This window comes from Trichosurus vulpecula, chromosome 9, assembly GCF_011100635.1.
Source record: "Trichosurus vulpecula isolate mTriVul1 chromosome 9, mTriVul1.pri, whole genome shotgun sequence".
In the NCBI taxonomy this organism is placed as follows: Eukaryota; Metazoa; Chordata; class Mammalia; order Diprotodontia; family Phalangeridae; genus Trichosurus; species Trichosurus vulpecula.
This window is the reverse complement of record NC_050581.1, coordinates 161,956,450-161,971,741: the sequence shown is the minus strand read 5'-3', so window position 1 is coordinate 161,971,741 and position 15,292 is coordinate 161,956,450. Positions and strand designations below refer to the sequence as shown.

The following is a 15,292-nucleotide window of genomic DNA, read 5'->3' as shown; positions in this document are numbered from 1 at the left end:
CAGGCCCTCACTAGACTATTACAAGGGTCTCCTAATGGTATCTGTGTTTCAGATCTCTCCCTCTATCTCTTCTTTACCAAAGTAGTTTTCTTAAAATGTAAGTTTGGGCATGTCATTTCCCTACTCTGGGGCACCATATTGACTCTAGGATCAAATATTATTTTAAATTTATCTCATTCATTTAAAATTACAGTTTATATACATTTTATAATACATATATGCATATAGATAGATTAGTACAGTGTATTATCATATAATTATTGTAAGTAATTATAATTATGAATAAATATACATATATTAGAGAAAGTGTGATCAAAATTCTTTTGCTGATAAAGGTATATGATCAAAAAAGTTCTCATATCACTGCTCTGTATTAGAGATTATATAGGTTGCCTCATCTCCTTTCTCCCTCTGCATCTTCCTAATCTTTTGTTTGGGAATAAATGGGACACTTCAGTACACATCAGTCTTTCAATAGGAATGAAGAACTTAGAAGTCAAATTAGGCCATGGCACTGTAAGCAAGTCTGATTTGAAAAGAAAACAAGGATTTTGTTAGAAAAGAGGCTGAAATTAATGACTATATAAAATGCATGGATTACTTGTAGATTTTAATTAGCTGCAGCTATCCTGGGCCCTTTCAGCACTAAGGAATACAACAAAAAAAGATTTAGACTGAGAACCTGCCTGACTTTGTAGCTTTGGATAATTCACTCTACCTATTTGGCCTCAGTTTTCTCTTCTACAAAACACAGCTGGACTAGTTTATCTTTAAAGATGCTTTCAGTTTCAAATTCTAAAAACAAATAGCTGAATTAATATTCTAACAGGAGAGGGCAGCTAGGTGGTGTAGTGGATAGAATAAGGGGCTTAGAATCAGGAAGACTTATCTTCATGAGTTCAAATCCAGCCTCAGGCACTTACTATAGAAGTGACCCTGGACAAGTCACTTAACCCTATTTGCCTCAGTTGCCTCATCTTTAAAATCAGCTGGAGAAAGAAATAGCAAATCATTCCAGTATCTTTGCCATGAAAACCCCAAATGTCATCTGAAAGAGTCAGACATGACTGAAATGAATGAACAGCACAACAGGAAAGGAGGAGGAGAAGGAGAAGGGAAAGCAGGAGAAGAAGAAGGAGAGGCAATGGGGAGGAAAGGTGGGAAAGAGAGAAGACTAATAAGAGGGGATGGTAGAGCTTTGTCTCATCCTCCTCTCCAGGCTTTGGAGCAACATCATGGTAGCAGCTGCAATAACATTGACAGTAGCTTAGAGAAAAGAAAGCCAAAGCAGCAATGTATACGATGGTGGTGGGGATTTTTTGTTTGTTTTTGCTTTGTAATTTTTTTAGTAGCAGGTACTAAGAACTGAGAAAAGACACAAAGATACTAGCAAGATATAGATGTAACCTGAGTCCCAAAGCTCATTGGCATGGGATGATCTCCATCAATGAGGAGAAAGTCCCATGCCAATGGGTTTCAGACTCAGGTTACCCAGAGGAACTAGCAATCTGTGATTGGCTAGCTCTTCCCAGAACCTCTTTTTAATGGAAATCACCCAGGTCACCCATGTCTTCTTTCTTCTCTAGGCTCTACTCCTGATTCTCTGGACTTCCACCATGCCCCTAACCTGGTTCCTTCTCCTGTCCCTTCGTCCCTGTCCAATTTCCTTTTGTGTGCTGTCCTCCTCAATTAGAATGTAAGCTCCTTAAGAGCAAGGACTGTTTCTGATTGTATTTGCATTCCCAGCATTTTGCACCATGCTTGGTACATAGTAAGCTAAGTTGATTTCACTTGTTGGCTAGCTGGTCTTACTCAAGATGGGTCTAGCAGGCATTCATTTCTAAATATGTTCCACTATCATGTTAAAGACTTCATCTTCTGTATTTCATCCTCTTTCTCATAAACACCTGCATTTGACCTCAGCTTTTGTATTTCCATATGTCCTTTTATTTGTGGTGTAAGGCTCTTGGGCAGATCTGGGAGCCACACAGGAGACAGCGAGTTTTTCTAGTACAAGGTCATTGTTAGAAATCTCTCTCTCTCTCTCTCTCTCTCTCTCTCTCTCTCTCCTCTCTCTCTCTCTCTCTTTCTCTCTCTCTCTCTCTCTGTCTCTCTCTCTCTCGCTCTCTCTCTCTCTCTCCCCCTCTCCCTCTCTCTCACTCTCCCTCTCTCCCTCCCTCCCTCCCTCTCCACTCATCATGAGCCATTCATATGTTTCTTAACTATACTTCTGAGGACAAAATTACTATGACCTTGGGACCTCTAAATGTGGTCACAAACCTAAACCTGTATCAAACCCTAGTGGTTATATTTGTAATAAACAGTTGGGCCCTAATTTTCCTTTTCCAGTAGAAAACTTACTTTTAAAGACCTCCAAAATCATCAGCTCCTTATAATGCTTCTGCCCTTTGTCTCAAAGGAAGTTAAGGATATTCCCAAGGACCGTCAAGAAATACAAAGATCAAAAAAAGAAATACAAAGATCTCCTTTGGAAGGATAGCCTACTTTTTGTGGTTATAGGAAATCACAGAGTTGGCATCTTTTGTTATCAGCTCCTAGTGCCCCCAGAAGGAAAAAATCAGCATTTTTAAAGGTCCTGTGTCCCCCTTCTGGCTTTGATTTACTAGACTGACAAGGTCAGTTCTTCAATAGCTATAACCCAAAGCCTCATTTTAAGAAACAGAGATTCAATTTATGTCATAATTCCACCTATGTTCCCAGCCTCTGTGGATCCAAAATCTCCAGGTGACAGCCAGAGACCAAATGCTTTTGAATTCTATAGATAATTTCCTGCCTGCTGTAAATGAAATGAAGCCTCTCTATAGGAAAAAAAAATGAAGTTCTGTGTCACATCTTTATTTTTACCAGTTGATACCTTATCATTTTTGGCTCTTCTCTGATGCTATCAATGATTAAAAAATAGCCTGCAGGTAGGTCAGTACTAACCTATTCTGAACTAGGAACAGATTTACATTTTCAATTCTTCTTATCTAATATAATCAGTATCCATAGGTATTAGAAATGACTCCACATTCCATAGCAGGCTAATAGTTTCAGGTCAGAAAATACAGAAATTTGAGAAAAAATAGAGCCCACAATAAGGATCTGGAAAATCCTACTTTTCCCTGTAACTGCTAAGTATAAAGAATAGCTAAATAAAAATAGGAGATGGGTTCAGTCGCTGGTAATCTTGGAGACTAGATTAAGGAAAGCCCTAATTAAAACATCAGTATGTGTGTACCCTGCTCTTGTCGGGGAGAAAGAATAACAAATAGAAAGGAAAAAGGAGAAACAAGTGAATGTCTTGATGTTGGCTTTGAATGAAGCTCAGGGATTCCTTGATTTCTTTCTGATTTATCCCCAAGATCAAGTGTTTGTTTTACAAATATGTTTTGGCTCTTTATCAAATTCCCTAAAAGCATATGGAAAACTACAAGTCAAATTGTGTTTTCAGCTTTTCTGAGGATTATGTCAGGTAAAAGAAGTGAAGCCAGTTGCATACATCTTGAGATAATCTGTTTTTACGTTAATTTGTGTAATGATTACCATGTCATAGTGATATTATTTTAAAGATACTAGACCTCTGATTTCATTGGCATGATAGCTAATGACAATATCAATTGCTGGTCTTTATATAGTATGTTAAGGTTTGCAAAGCACTCTATTTTATGTATGTATGTGTATAGATATAAATAACATAGATCTGAAATCTCACAACAACCCTATGAGGTAGTTTCTATTACTATCTCCTTTTTCAGAAAAGGGAGAGAAGTTAAGTAACTTGCCCAGGGACACACAACTGGTAAATTCTACATCAGGATTTGAACTCAAGTCTTCCTGACTCCAAGTCTAGTACTCTATCTACTATGCTGTCTCTGTGATGAATGGTCTTAAAAGGTGGATTATAGAAGAGCAGAGGTGAGCAGGGCAGAAATGTCAAGCGTGCAGCCAGGCAGGCCATGGTGGCCAGCAGCACTCTAGAGTATCAGAATAAAATGTAATTGGGGGATATTTAACAAAATAAACAAAAATATAGTAGAACACAGACTATGTTAATATGTGGTTTTCTAAGTCAATATTGACTAAATGGTTTGGTGGTCCCCATTATTTGACACCAGTGGGTTAGAGCAGTAAGAGTTTAAGTGACTTGGCAGTATCACATAACCAATGTTTTCAGTTGGGTCAATTCAACTGAGGTCCTCTTGACAATAAGGCTGACTATCCACTACCCCATGTTGCCACCCATGAAGGTTATTTATTTTTTTTTATTATTCTTTCTCTTTTATGAGCAGTGGACCCACACTAGGCCATGCTCACTTCTAGGGCTGCTTGACCTAGAATGTACAGTAATGGTGAAATTTTTTGTGTGTCTCTCTCTCACTCTCATCATGAGCCATTCATATATTTCTTAACTACACTTCTGAGGACAAAATTACTATGAACTTGGGGCCTCTAAATCTAAATATTCTGTGCTATTTTGTCCATGCACAAATATGAGATCTTCCCATAGCCTCATGGAGAAACACCTACATGGTCAGGACAGGTCTCGTGTCTACATAGGAGTAAAACCACCAGATCTACTGGCTCTTAAACATGTGAATAGGTTGGCCTTCTGTGGTGCCTCTGTAGCCCCACTATTAGAGATTCGTTCTGTTTGGTTAAAGCTTTGCACAAACCCAGGAGGATGAGAGCAAACTATCATCTGTGGATTAGCTTACTTCCAATTAGCTTATTCCCATGACAAGGAATGGGACAGGCAAACATTGATAGAAGGGAAAAGAGGGAGTATATGGAGGTTCCAAGTGACAGAAAATCAGGGTAGAGCAACCTAATTTGGGACTCTGAGGACCAAGAAGTATTATGAGTGTGTTGTGTAGGAGATTTCCAGGGCAGGAAATGCAAAGTAGGGAGATGAAGTCAAAAATCTCCACCTCTTAATTTTGCTCAGGACTTTCCCTGCCCTGGGTTACACACTTGATGCTTTAACATATTTTTTAACATCTACAAAAGTACCATCTGGTACATTGAAGAGGTAAGTTATTCGTCCTTCATGGTCTAAAAATGTTAAATCACATCCTAGAGTGTTCAGCATACTTCTGTGGAGGAAGGAAACTCAACACAAGTGCCACCTCATTTCCTAGGTTTCAGTTGGCAACATTGCACAAATTTAAGTCAATTATTTTGTAAATAGGAATATGATTAACTCTTTGAAAACTATTTTTGCCAAGTTGCATAAAATTTTGGAAAGCTGAGAATGATCATTGTGGTAATCAGGATTTGATCACGACTATTTTGGTCGGTACATCTGCTCTCTGGAAAATAATTAGACAATGTTTATTGAACAATTTGTGTGTAAGTGTGTGTGTGTGTGTGTGTGTTGTGTACATGAAAAACATATCTATCTCTGTCACCCCAGGATTGGTTTAGTGTGGCTTATTTATTTTTTTATTGATGTGATGTTCAGAAATGGTACCAGAAATCAGATTAGAAGGTTAAAAGTTGACAACTACTGTTTTCAATGAAGAGTTATTATGAAGATGCTGGCAAATGATTGAACCAGAGGACATGGACTTAAAATGATACAGGAAAGATTTTAGTTGAGCATTACAAACAGAGATTCTTTACTATTTGGAAGATTACAGACAAGAATGATTTCCTGACACAGTCCCAGAGCAGACTCTTGTCCATTTTCTGGCCCTTTTCAATAGTAAGTTCTGCCCCCTTTGTGGGTGATGAGGCTAGTCTAAGAATTTGGCAAATGTATTTACCTATTCAGATGTTGGCTCCAGCCTCCACCCTCTGGGATCCTCCAATTAGTTAAATCACTGGCTGGATGATTCATTGATTGGTTACAAAACATACTGTATGATGTGTTAATCAGCCTGTTAAACTCTCAATATGTTGTCTTTCAAGCAAGCCCAAACCCCAATATTCAGTTCCTCTCATAGCCACTGCATGATGAGCTAGCAAGGTATACACCCCAATGCTTTCCCTCTCACTCACTCCAGATTCTGCTGGTGGATGGGCCCCATCTCTCGGCACCCTTTGGGGTGCCTGTTGGTCTCTCTCCTGGCAGTCCAAAGCAGACTGTACCTAGGGCTTAGGACTCATTCCTCTTCACCATTTTTCAACCCCCAACATTTTCCCAAATACATTCATATAATTTGAATGTCTGTCCCCTTCACATTGCTAAAATGGGAAAGGTAGAGGATTTTCCCTACAGGGAATACATATCCTGATGTGCCCAGCCCTATCCAGGTAGCCGAGGAAGAACACATGCTCTCAGTAAGCATTTATTAAGTCATTATATGCCAGGAATTGTGTTCATTATGCTGGGGATACAAATACTAGCCCTGCCCTCAAGGAAGTTACGTTCTAATGGGGAAGGGGCTATGAAGGGGGAGGAAGGAGTGCAAGATATGGAGAAAAGAGGTACCCAGGCTGGAGCATGATGGCTAAGTTCAGAGAACCAGGAAGGTCTGATTTATGGCCTTTCCCCAAAATGGAGTTCTTCCCACAACTCACCAATTGGAGAAGGGACACATAGTAGAATCAGGAGGCAGCTGAGACAGGGTGGCTAATTCTGGAGTCATGGTGACTCAGTCCCTCTTTCAAACTTCCCATGCCTCAGCGTTTCTCACAGTTTCCCACTTGGGAACCCTTGGGCTGTGGGTTGGGTGTGATTTTTACCATGAGATTACTCAGCCTATGACCTGATTCACTTAGATCTTCAGTCACTCAAAGGTAAGGTAAGGGTCTGGATTAGGGCCCTTCTAATAATATCCCATGATGAGAAAACCATCAGACACAGGTCATAGATTCCAATTTAGGAAGAATGCTTAAAGACAGGTGTTCCATAAAATGGTTTTTATAGCATATACATCTATGTCACAATCCTTCCCCTGCAAAACATAATCGTTTGTGAACATTTCACCCTGAGCGTCCAGGTGATGAGACAGAGGGAATGAGGTAATGAGGGAGATTGTAGTCACCAACCCTAAAAGTGTTTCAGCAGATGTAACCGTGAGGCAGTGGGGGAGGGATGGACTGTTGCCCTACTTAATAATAAGGACCAAATGCTGTCAATCATGTGCTATCTTCAACCCTTCTGATCACTGTTAAACACTGGAGGGTGGTTGTGATTATCAGCCAAGGTTGCCTCCATTCATCTCCTGCCCTAGAACACCTGGCATTTGGAAGTTAAAGACTTGCTGTTGCTTCCTAATTCTGTAGCTATAAAGAGCTGGAATGCTTGGACTTGGCATCCTCTCTCCACAGCATTGAATTCAATATCCCATCAGACCAGCCTTCTCCACCTCTTGTTTTGAGGGAAATACTGAGTTCAGAGATTCACGAGGTAATGTGCAAGTAAAAGAAATAATCACATGATATATTTAAAAAGAAAAGAAAATAGCTTATGAGGATGACTAGTCTTTAAAGTGTTGGTTAAGAACTAGATTGTGTACACAATGGCCTATAAAAATTACCTACACTTTTTCCAGGAAGAGAGAGGAGCTGCTTCAAGTTCTACTTTGGTCTCAACTCCAGTAGTTGCTCATCTTAACACAGAACCTTAACAGATCATAACTCCTAAGATTCGTAAATTCCATTTCTTACAAGTACCCCAGGAAGAGGAGAAGGAGAAAAAGGAAGAGGAAAATAGAGGAGGAGGAAGGGGCAAAATATCTGCTAGACCAGTCTTCTGTAAGGGTATGGGCGTTATCAGGTCAGTAGGACAACTCTTCAGTATTACCTACCACACCCAACTAGCAAAAGTGGGCAGAATGTCTAAGCAAAATGTCCCAGCAAACCATAGTTGGGTCCTTTTGACTCCTGCTTCTAGGGTAGAGATCCAAGTTTCTTGTTACAGATAACTTTATTCTATGTATTAACTGGCTTACCTAGAAATTAATTTGAGCCAAGACAAAAGGTAACCTAAGAAAGCTAGGTCAGTGTTCTCCACCTGCCTAGTTCATATTCCTCTCTTTATGGTGGTCTTTCAACAGAAAAGCCTAATCACTTTGTTGCTCTATTTTGGACAGTAAAAGGGCTCAGTCTCTACATATTTTACAAATGAGGAAACTGAGGCTCATAAAAGAAGTTACTTGCCTGTGGCCTGGTAATTATTCCATTTCCAAGCTGGATTGAACCTTGTTGTCCTCATTAAGAGAACCTGGGTCACTCTCCTTGACCTGTTACTGCCTCATCATCCCCAAAGTGACTTAAATCAGCAAAAGAAGACTCCCCAAAGACCCCTTGGAAGCTCTTTCCAGGAGGCTGACAGCATGAAACTTGACCTATCTTGAAAAACAGAAGCATTCTAACTCTTACCATAGAAACTGAGATATACAGTCAATATTTGCTACTCTTTTGAAATCTCACCAAATTGTGAAGCATTTTAAGTTCTTTTAACCTTGGTTCTTGCAGCCCATTAAAAATGTATTGGCTGACATATTTCAGAACAAAAATATGCTTAATAATGCCTCATTTAATTTGAACTTCTCATCTAGAAAGAACACTTTCAATGGTAATGCTTAAAATGGTCAATCAAGAGATTTTTTTATACCTAATTAGCGGTTTTTAAGACCCTCAGTAATCTAAAATGGGCCTTCTCTTTGCTTAATAGGGAATGAATCTACACACACATACACACACACACACACACACACACACACACACTCTGGATGATATCACTAGAAACTCTTTCAGCCTGCATTAAAGATTCATTTCAGTACATCATCAAGGCAAGGAGATGATGGCCCTGGAGTCTTGAAGCCTGTCCCATATTGGAGTCCAAATTGGGGCAAGCCCTATCAACTAGGGAGGTTTTAAGCATGGTCATGGTGTCAGGTTGGATGTCAGTCACCAGAAGGCCAGCCTAGTGAAGTTTCGAGAGGCTTATGCCACAGGGTGATTAAATTTATAACCGTAACCACTGTCAAATACAAGCATTAAAGCCATAGGGTGGTTGTAATCTCTGCAAGTTGAGGAACTCTCTGCAAGACAAAATGATAGATTCTTGAAGTGTTCCAATACTATTTCCTGACCTCAAGCTACAAGGAAATTAAAATTACTTAATCTAGGATGAATAGAGTAGCAAGCGTGATACATTTGAAATAATGGGACGGAACTTGAATTCTGGCTCTGCCACTAAGTGACTTTAAGCGTCTCTAAATTGCTTGTGACCTCAATTTCCTCATCTGTAACATGAAGAGGTTGGACTAGATAGTTAACATTTTCATTGTTGTTCAGTCGTGTCCGACTCTGTGTGACCCCATTTGGGGTTTCCTTGGCAGAGATACTGGAGTGGTTCGCTGTTTCCTTCTCCAGCTCATTTTACAGATGAGGAACTGAGGCAAACAGGGTGAAGTGACTGGTCCAGAGTCACATAGCTAGTAAGTGTCTGAGGCTGGATTTGAACTCAGGTCTTCCTGACTCCAGGCCCGGTGCTCTATACACTGTGCCACCTGGCTGCCCTATCTAACATTTACATAGCACTTTAAGGTTATCAAAGTTCTTTACATGTTATTTCGTCCGCTGCTCACAACTATGATGGGTAGTTGCTATAATAATAATTCTAACCTAGTGATGATCTGATAAATGTTTAACCGCTGGCTCTCTAAAAAGAAAAATGTATGCAGGGCACAATCTGAGTTTAATTTGCATATTTAACATTTACATCACTTTTCAAAGTCTAGACAGTTAACAAAACAGTAAATTGATCCCTGAGGTAAAATATTTACTGATTTCTGAGATGTCAGTGTCCATTCTGAGAATTTTACAAAGGATTACAAAGCACTTTACATATATTATCTCATTTGATCCGCACAACATCCTTGTGAAATAGGACTTTTCATTCCTCAATTTCCTTATGAGGGATCTAAGGCTGAGAGAGGATAAGTGACTCTTTTAGGGTCACACAGCTGGTTCTGAAGCACAGTATGAAATCTCATCTCCACGACCTCACCTAAGTCCTTGATGATATATAAGTTGTCTTCCTTCTCAAAATCAGCAAGTCATCTGATTCACATGTACCATGAATTTAAATATAAATTAGAACATGATCTAAAATCTTCATTTTATACATGAGAAAACTGAGGTTCATAATGGTTAAATGGTTGATCTGGGATCTCACAGTCAGTAAAGATGGTAACCAGGACACAGAGCCATATTCTCTGGCCTTAGACCCACTGCTTTTCCTAGATCTAGGCTGCCTCTCATAAGTCACCTGAACTCTGCCAACCTTAATCAATCATGCAACAAGCATTTGTTAAATGCCTCCGATATGTCAGGCATTGTGCTAAGGAGACAAAAGTGAGAAAGTCCCTTTCCTTAGGGAGGTAGCATTCTACTGAATATATTACTATGGTACAATAACCGTAAGAATGATAATAACAAGCAAGTGGAAACAGCCTCTAAAGGCCTATGTCTTTATTTAAAATGTTTATATATCTGTTTTAATTTTGCTTCCCTTTTTAAGGCATTAACTGAATACTAATAATAATGACTCATGCCCAGCATAGAAAAAAGCTCCAGGTAAAGGATGTGATTTATATACTTCAAGAGTTCTGCTGTCTTCTCAGTGTGGGGTATTCTCTCCTTTGGTGTAGCCCACCCTTCTCATTCAGTGTAGTTGTTATCCATCCAGTCCATCATTATGGTGTGGCTATGCTATGGGCATGGATATGACCACAGGTTATCCCCAACTTTGGCAGTCGGGGATAGGCTCTGACGGTTTCTACTAAATTGGAAATCTTCAAGTGTGGTCCTAGCAAGAGACTTAGTCCATTATTGCAAGGGCTTCTCAATGTGCCAATAGTATAAGATGGCAGCCAATCAAAAATATGCAATCTTAAGCTGTTGTAGTAGATGCATGGTATTTCAGAATGAGAAGTGACAGTCTTTCTATCCTCTGCTCTAGTCCCCAGTAGTATTGTGCTCAGCCCTGGGTGCCAAATATTAGTATAAACTACACATTATCTGGTAATGAGAAAATGAGCCATAATGTGGAAGTATGTTATACTCATATCATATGAGGATCAGCTAAAGGAAATGGATTTTTCTAGAAAAAGAAGTCTCCAGAAGGACACGATATCTGTCCTGACATTTGAAAGGTTGTTTTAGGGTAGAGAGATTAAACTTAGGATCATAGTTTCAGAGCTGACAGGCTTCCTCAAGGTCATCAAGATTAAACTCCTTATTTTACAGATGTGGAAACTGAGACACGGAGGAGGCTAGGGAAAATGAGTATATGTTGCAGAAAAGCAAACTCAGGCTTGATGGAACAGGGAAGGGAGGGGAACTTCCTTAAAATTAGGACTATCCAAAAGTTATCTTGGGACAAAGAAGGTATTCCCTCACAAAAGGAAGAGGTCTCAAGCAAAAGCAGGATAACTATTTCAGTTTAGCTCAAAGGCCATTAAGATCTTTTTACAGCTAAGTCTCCATTAATGTGAATAATGAATCCCCTTGAAGTGGTCATATTATTTGAATTCACACTGCATATTTCCATTGGGCTGGAACTAATGACCATATTTTACATAATTATAGCTTCAAATAGTGCAAACTAGAATACAAGCAACATTTCAGATAATTCATTATTCATACTAGTGGATTAATGGGGGGGTAGCTTTATATGTATGAAACTGTATTAGATACTTTGCATACAAAGTAATAATAGTCCCCACATTCTACTGGGTAGTGTAAGGTTAAGGGGAATAAGATCTTCCCCTCCCATCAACAGGCATCATGTGGAGCCCATTAAGGGAAGCTCACTTGCTTGTAGGAAGGCTTACACACCTTTTGTTAATTTCTGATTAGGCACTGAGGCTATTAGCTGAAAGAGTATATATTCTGAGAGGTGAGCTTTTTGCTTTGGGAGCTTGCTTACAAGAAGGATCTTGTGATTCCCTGGTCAAGACTTTGAGTGGCTGTATGTTCAGAGCTCCCCAACTGCTCAGAGGTAAAACCTCTCTCGATCCATTGGTGAATGTAGAGTATATATAGCAATTTTGCTTTGATTCAGGCAGTAGAGCCCTGTCTGTTGGTCTTCATTTCTCTTCTCTGTATTTTTTTCTGTTTGTTTAATTAGAGAAGATTTGACCCCTGAAACAGCTGTCTTTCCTAGTAAAGCAGTTAAAAGAACTTGCACTAGCAGCCATCCTGGGTATACCAGTGTGGTTGCTGTTACAGGTGGATACAAGAGGTATACAGATAAGTAATTAAAAGATAATTTGAGGAGGGGACAGAGTTAGCCAATCATAAAGTGTCAGGCACACCGTATAGGGGCATGCTGTTTAAATATGGGTTAGACTAGGCTGCCTTTGACATACCTTTCTATCCTGTGATTCTTGGACCAACTCAGGTAAGTATGAGCAGGAATCACTAGTAGGCTGGATATTAGGTGATTAATTCCATGGCCATGAAAACCAAGAAAAAATTTACCATTTGAAAAGTCACATTTCCACTTGGGTAGTTGGAATACCATTACTGATTTTTATCTTTATTTTATTTTCAGAATTACTTTTTCTGAAGACGGAAGCCTTAGAATCATGAATGTGACAAAGTCCGACGCTGGGAGTTATACTTGTATCGCAACTAATCATTTTGGAACAGCTAGCAGTACTGGAAACTTGGTGGTAAAAGGTAACGGCTAAACTTCAAATGCATTATTTCTACTAATGTACACTACTTCATCATGTCAGGTACTATGATTTTCTGCGTGGGGGAACTCCTGGTATGGAAACTCCTTCCAGTGACACAGTCTATACTGTATAGCCTAAGTGAGTTGCCTGTGGCTAAGACAGATTAAGTGACCTGCCTGTGGTCACACAACTAGTTAAGTGTCAGAGACATGATGGGCTTATCTGAGATACAGTTAAGAGATTTCGTATAAGGTGAAGAAATTCTGTAGTTTATATTGCAGTCTACGGATGCCACCATGGTGATAAATTAACCCATCACAGAAAACATGGCATGATTAATAATTCTTAGAGCAGTGCTGGTTCCAAGTATGATCGAGACGTTATCTTACTCTGGAGTCATCCAGTAGAATTTTAAGCCATACAGTATAACTCATAGTATTGTAACTAATGTTATCTTCTATCCTTTAATTAAATGTCTTAATATTCTCTGTGGAACTGAAGTTCGTGTCTAGGAATAGACTCTACTAACAAATTAAAAACATAAAATTTGAATACTATATTCAATGCACTGGTTTTAAGCTCTGGAATTTATATTTTTAAAAAATAACTACTCTGATTATTCTAAGTTAAAGATACAGATTATTATGCTAATAAAATTTTCAATCCCCACTGTGCTCTGCTTTAGTTAGTCAATGGGTCCTGCCAATTTTACCCTATAGTTTATGGAAATGGAATGGAAGTGTTTATGAACATGTTCTCTCCACTGGTATTGCTTACAGCTTGGTATAATAGTCATTCACATTTATAAAGTATACTTTTCTCACGGCCACAGTCAGTCAAGCAACAAATATTGATTAATCACTTACTGTGTGTCAGGCACTGCGCAAAGATCTGGGGATACAAAAAAGGGAAGAAACCCACAAAACCTCTTTTCCTTCCTCTAAAGAAGGAGACAACATGTGAACAAATGGATACATGTAAGATATATATAAGATAACAGAGTAAATAAATGGAAGGTAATCTGAAAGGGAGGTGGCATTAGCAGCTGGATGGTGAGTCATAACTATTATTATTGTCATAATAGTTTATGTCATTACAAATGAGATCATCTTGATTATTTCTATGAGAGCAGTCACAAAATTGTGTTTTCTTTAGAGAATCAAAGGCCAGATGACTCAGGAGTCCAGCAGATTCTGAGCAACAACACTCAGCAATCACCATGAGCACAAGACACAAGTCGACTCACTTGTAGATAGACGAAGAACAGAAACAAATATTGCTTAATTTGGGAGTCAAGTTCAAATTCCAACTCTGCTACTTAATGATTTGTGTAACTTTGGACAACTTTGTTAATCTCTGCAGGAATTCAGTTTCCAAATCTATATATTGAGGGTTGATCAAAGGAGTAGTGCCATGATCACCTCAGTGATGAGATGAGATCATCTCAGTCAACTCAAATAGAAATGGATATTTCTTAGATGTTTCCTTAGAAAATGACAAATTAGCATTATCTATGTTGTATTGTGTTTTTATTTATTTTGTTAAACATTTCCCACTTACATTTTAATCTGATTCCCACTGATGATTTTATAGGGAGATGAGCCTTTGTTTGGGACATTGCATCTTTCTCTAAAGGGTATATGATATCTTGGTCTCTAATCTGTGACCGTAGGTGCTGGCAAAGAATACACTTTTAATCCCACAAGCTCATAAAATGTCTTCATCTTTAGTGAGGAAGGGGTGCTGAGGAAGCCTATGAATCTTAGGTTTTTGGGCCCCATTTTCAACAATGAGCGCAGAGACAAAGGAGCTCATCTACAGCCACACGGAAAAGATCAGCATTTGGAGTTGTGTCTAGCAGAAGCAAACATTGGTGCTAGTTTTTCACACTGCTTTCAAGACTAGTGTCACCTGGTCAGAAGTGAGATAGATGTATGAGAGCAGGGGACGGCTTGTAGATGCTTACAGTGGCCTGCTTGGATATGATAATGCAGGGTTTTCCTCTAACTCCCAACTTCCCTGGCAGTAAGTAGTATGTGGTTCTGAGTTATTGGATTTCCCAGGTGTGATGTGTCTTTGTTTTCCTGGGGGTCTCATGTAGTCTGGTGTTAGATCCTGTATTATTTGGAAGCCAGAACACAGAATACATCTAAGGGGATCTGAGCAAGAATGATGTGTCCTAAAGCCTTGCCCTCAGAATTACATCATATCTATTTTTTTTATGACAAAGCTCAAGCACTTATTCCCAGAAAAGATCACCTAGTCATAAGCATTTTTGAAACAGTGACATGCAAAGACTTTAGGAGCAAAGTATATGTCTGATTGATTGACTGTTCATGTCTCCAAGCAGAATGAGAAAAGTAGAATATAGGAAGGATTGGAGCAAGTCTATTGCATCCATATTGTTGCCCAGGACAGTTAAAGGACCTAAGAGCAGTGATCTGAATATATAGGACTGGTATATATCAAGAAACTGACCAATTCATTTTCTGCTGGTAGAAGGATTGTGTGTAAATTGCACATCAATCTCACATACCCACATGCAGAAGCAACTGCTGGCTTCATCCGCTGGTACTATGCACATTTATATGTTTGTGAGATATCTTTTAAAGTAAATATTTCTGAGAAAAAACTGATCCAGCTATCAG

The 15,292-nt window shown here is 39.1% G+C and overlaps 1 protein-coding gene across 1 annotated transcript in view; it reads left to right on the top strand.

Annotated features, from left to right (window-relative positions):
* Positions 1 to 15,292, top strand: part of CNTN4 (contactin 4) — a 537,580-nt gene that overhangs the window by 430,886 nt on the left and 91,402 nt on the right. The window contains exon 11 of the mRNA XM_036739098.1: positions 12,518 to 12,645. Within this exon, the coding sequence (XP_036594993.1) occupies positions 12,518 to 12,645 (128 nt within the window). The remainder of the gene's footprint in view (positions 1 to 12,517; positions 12,646 to 15,292) is intronic.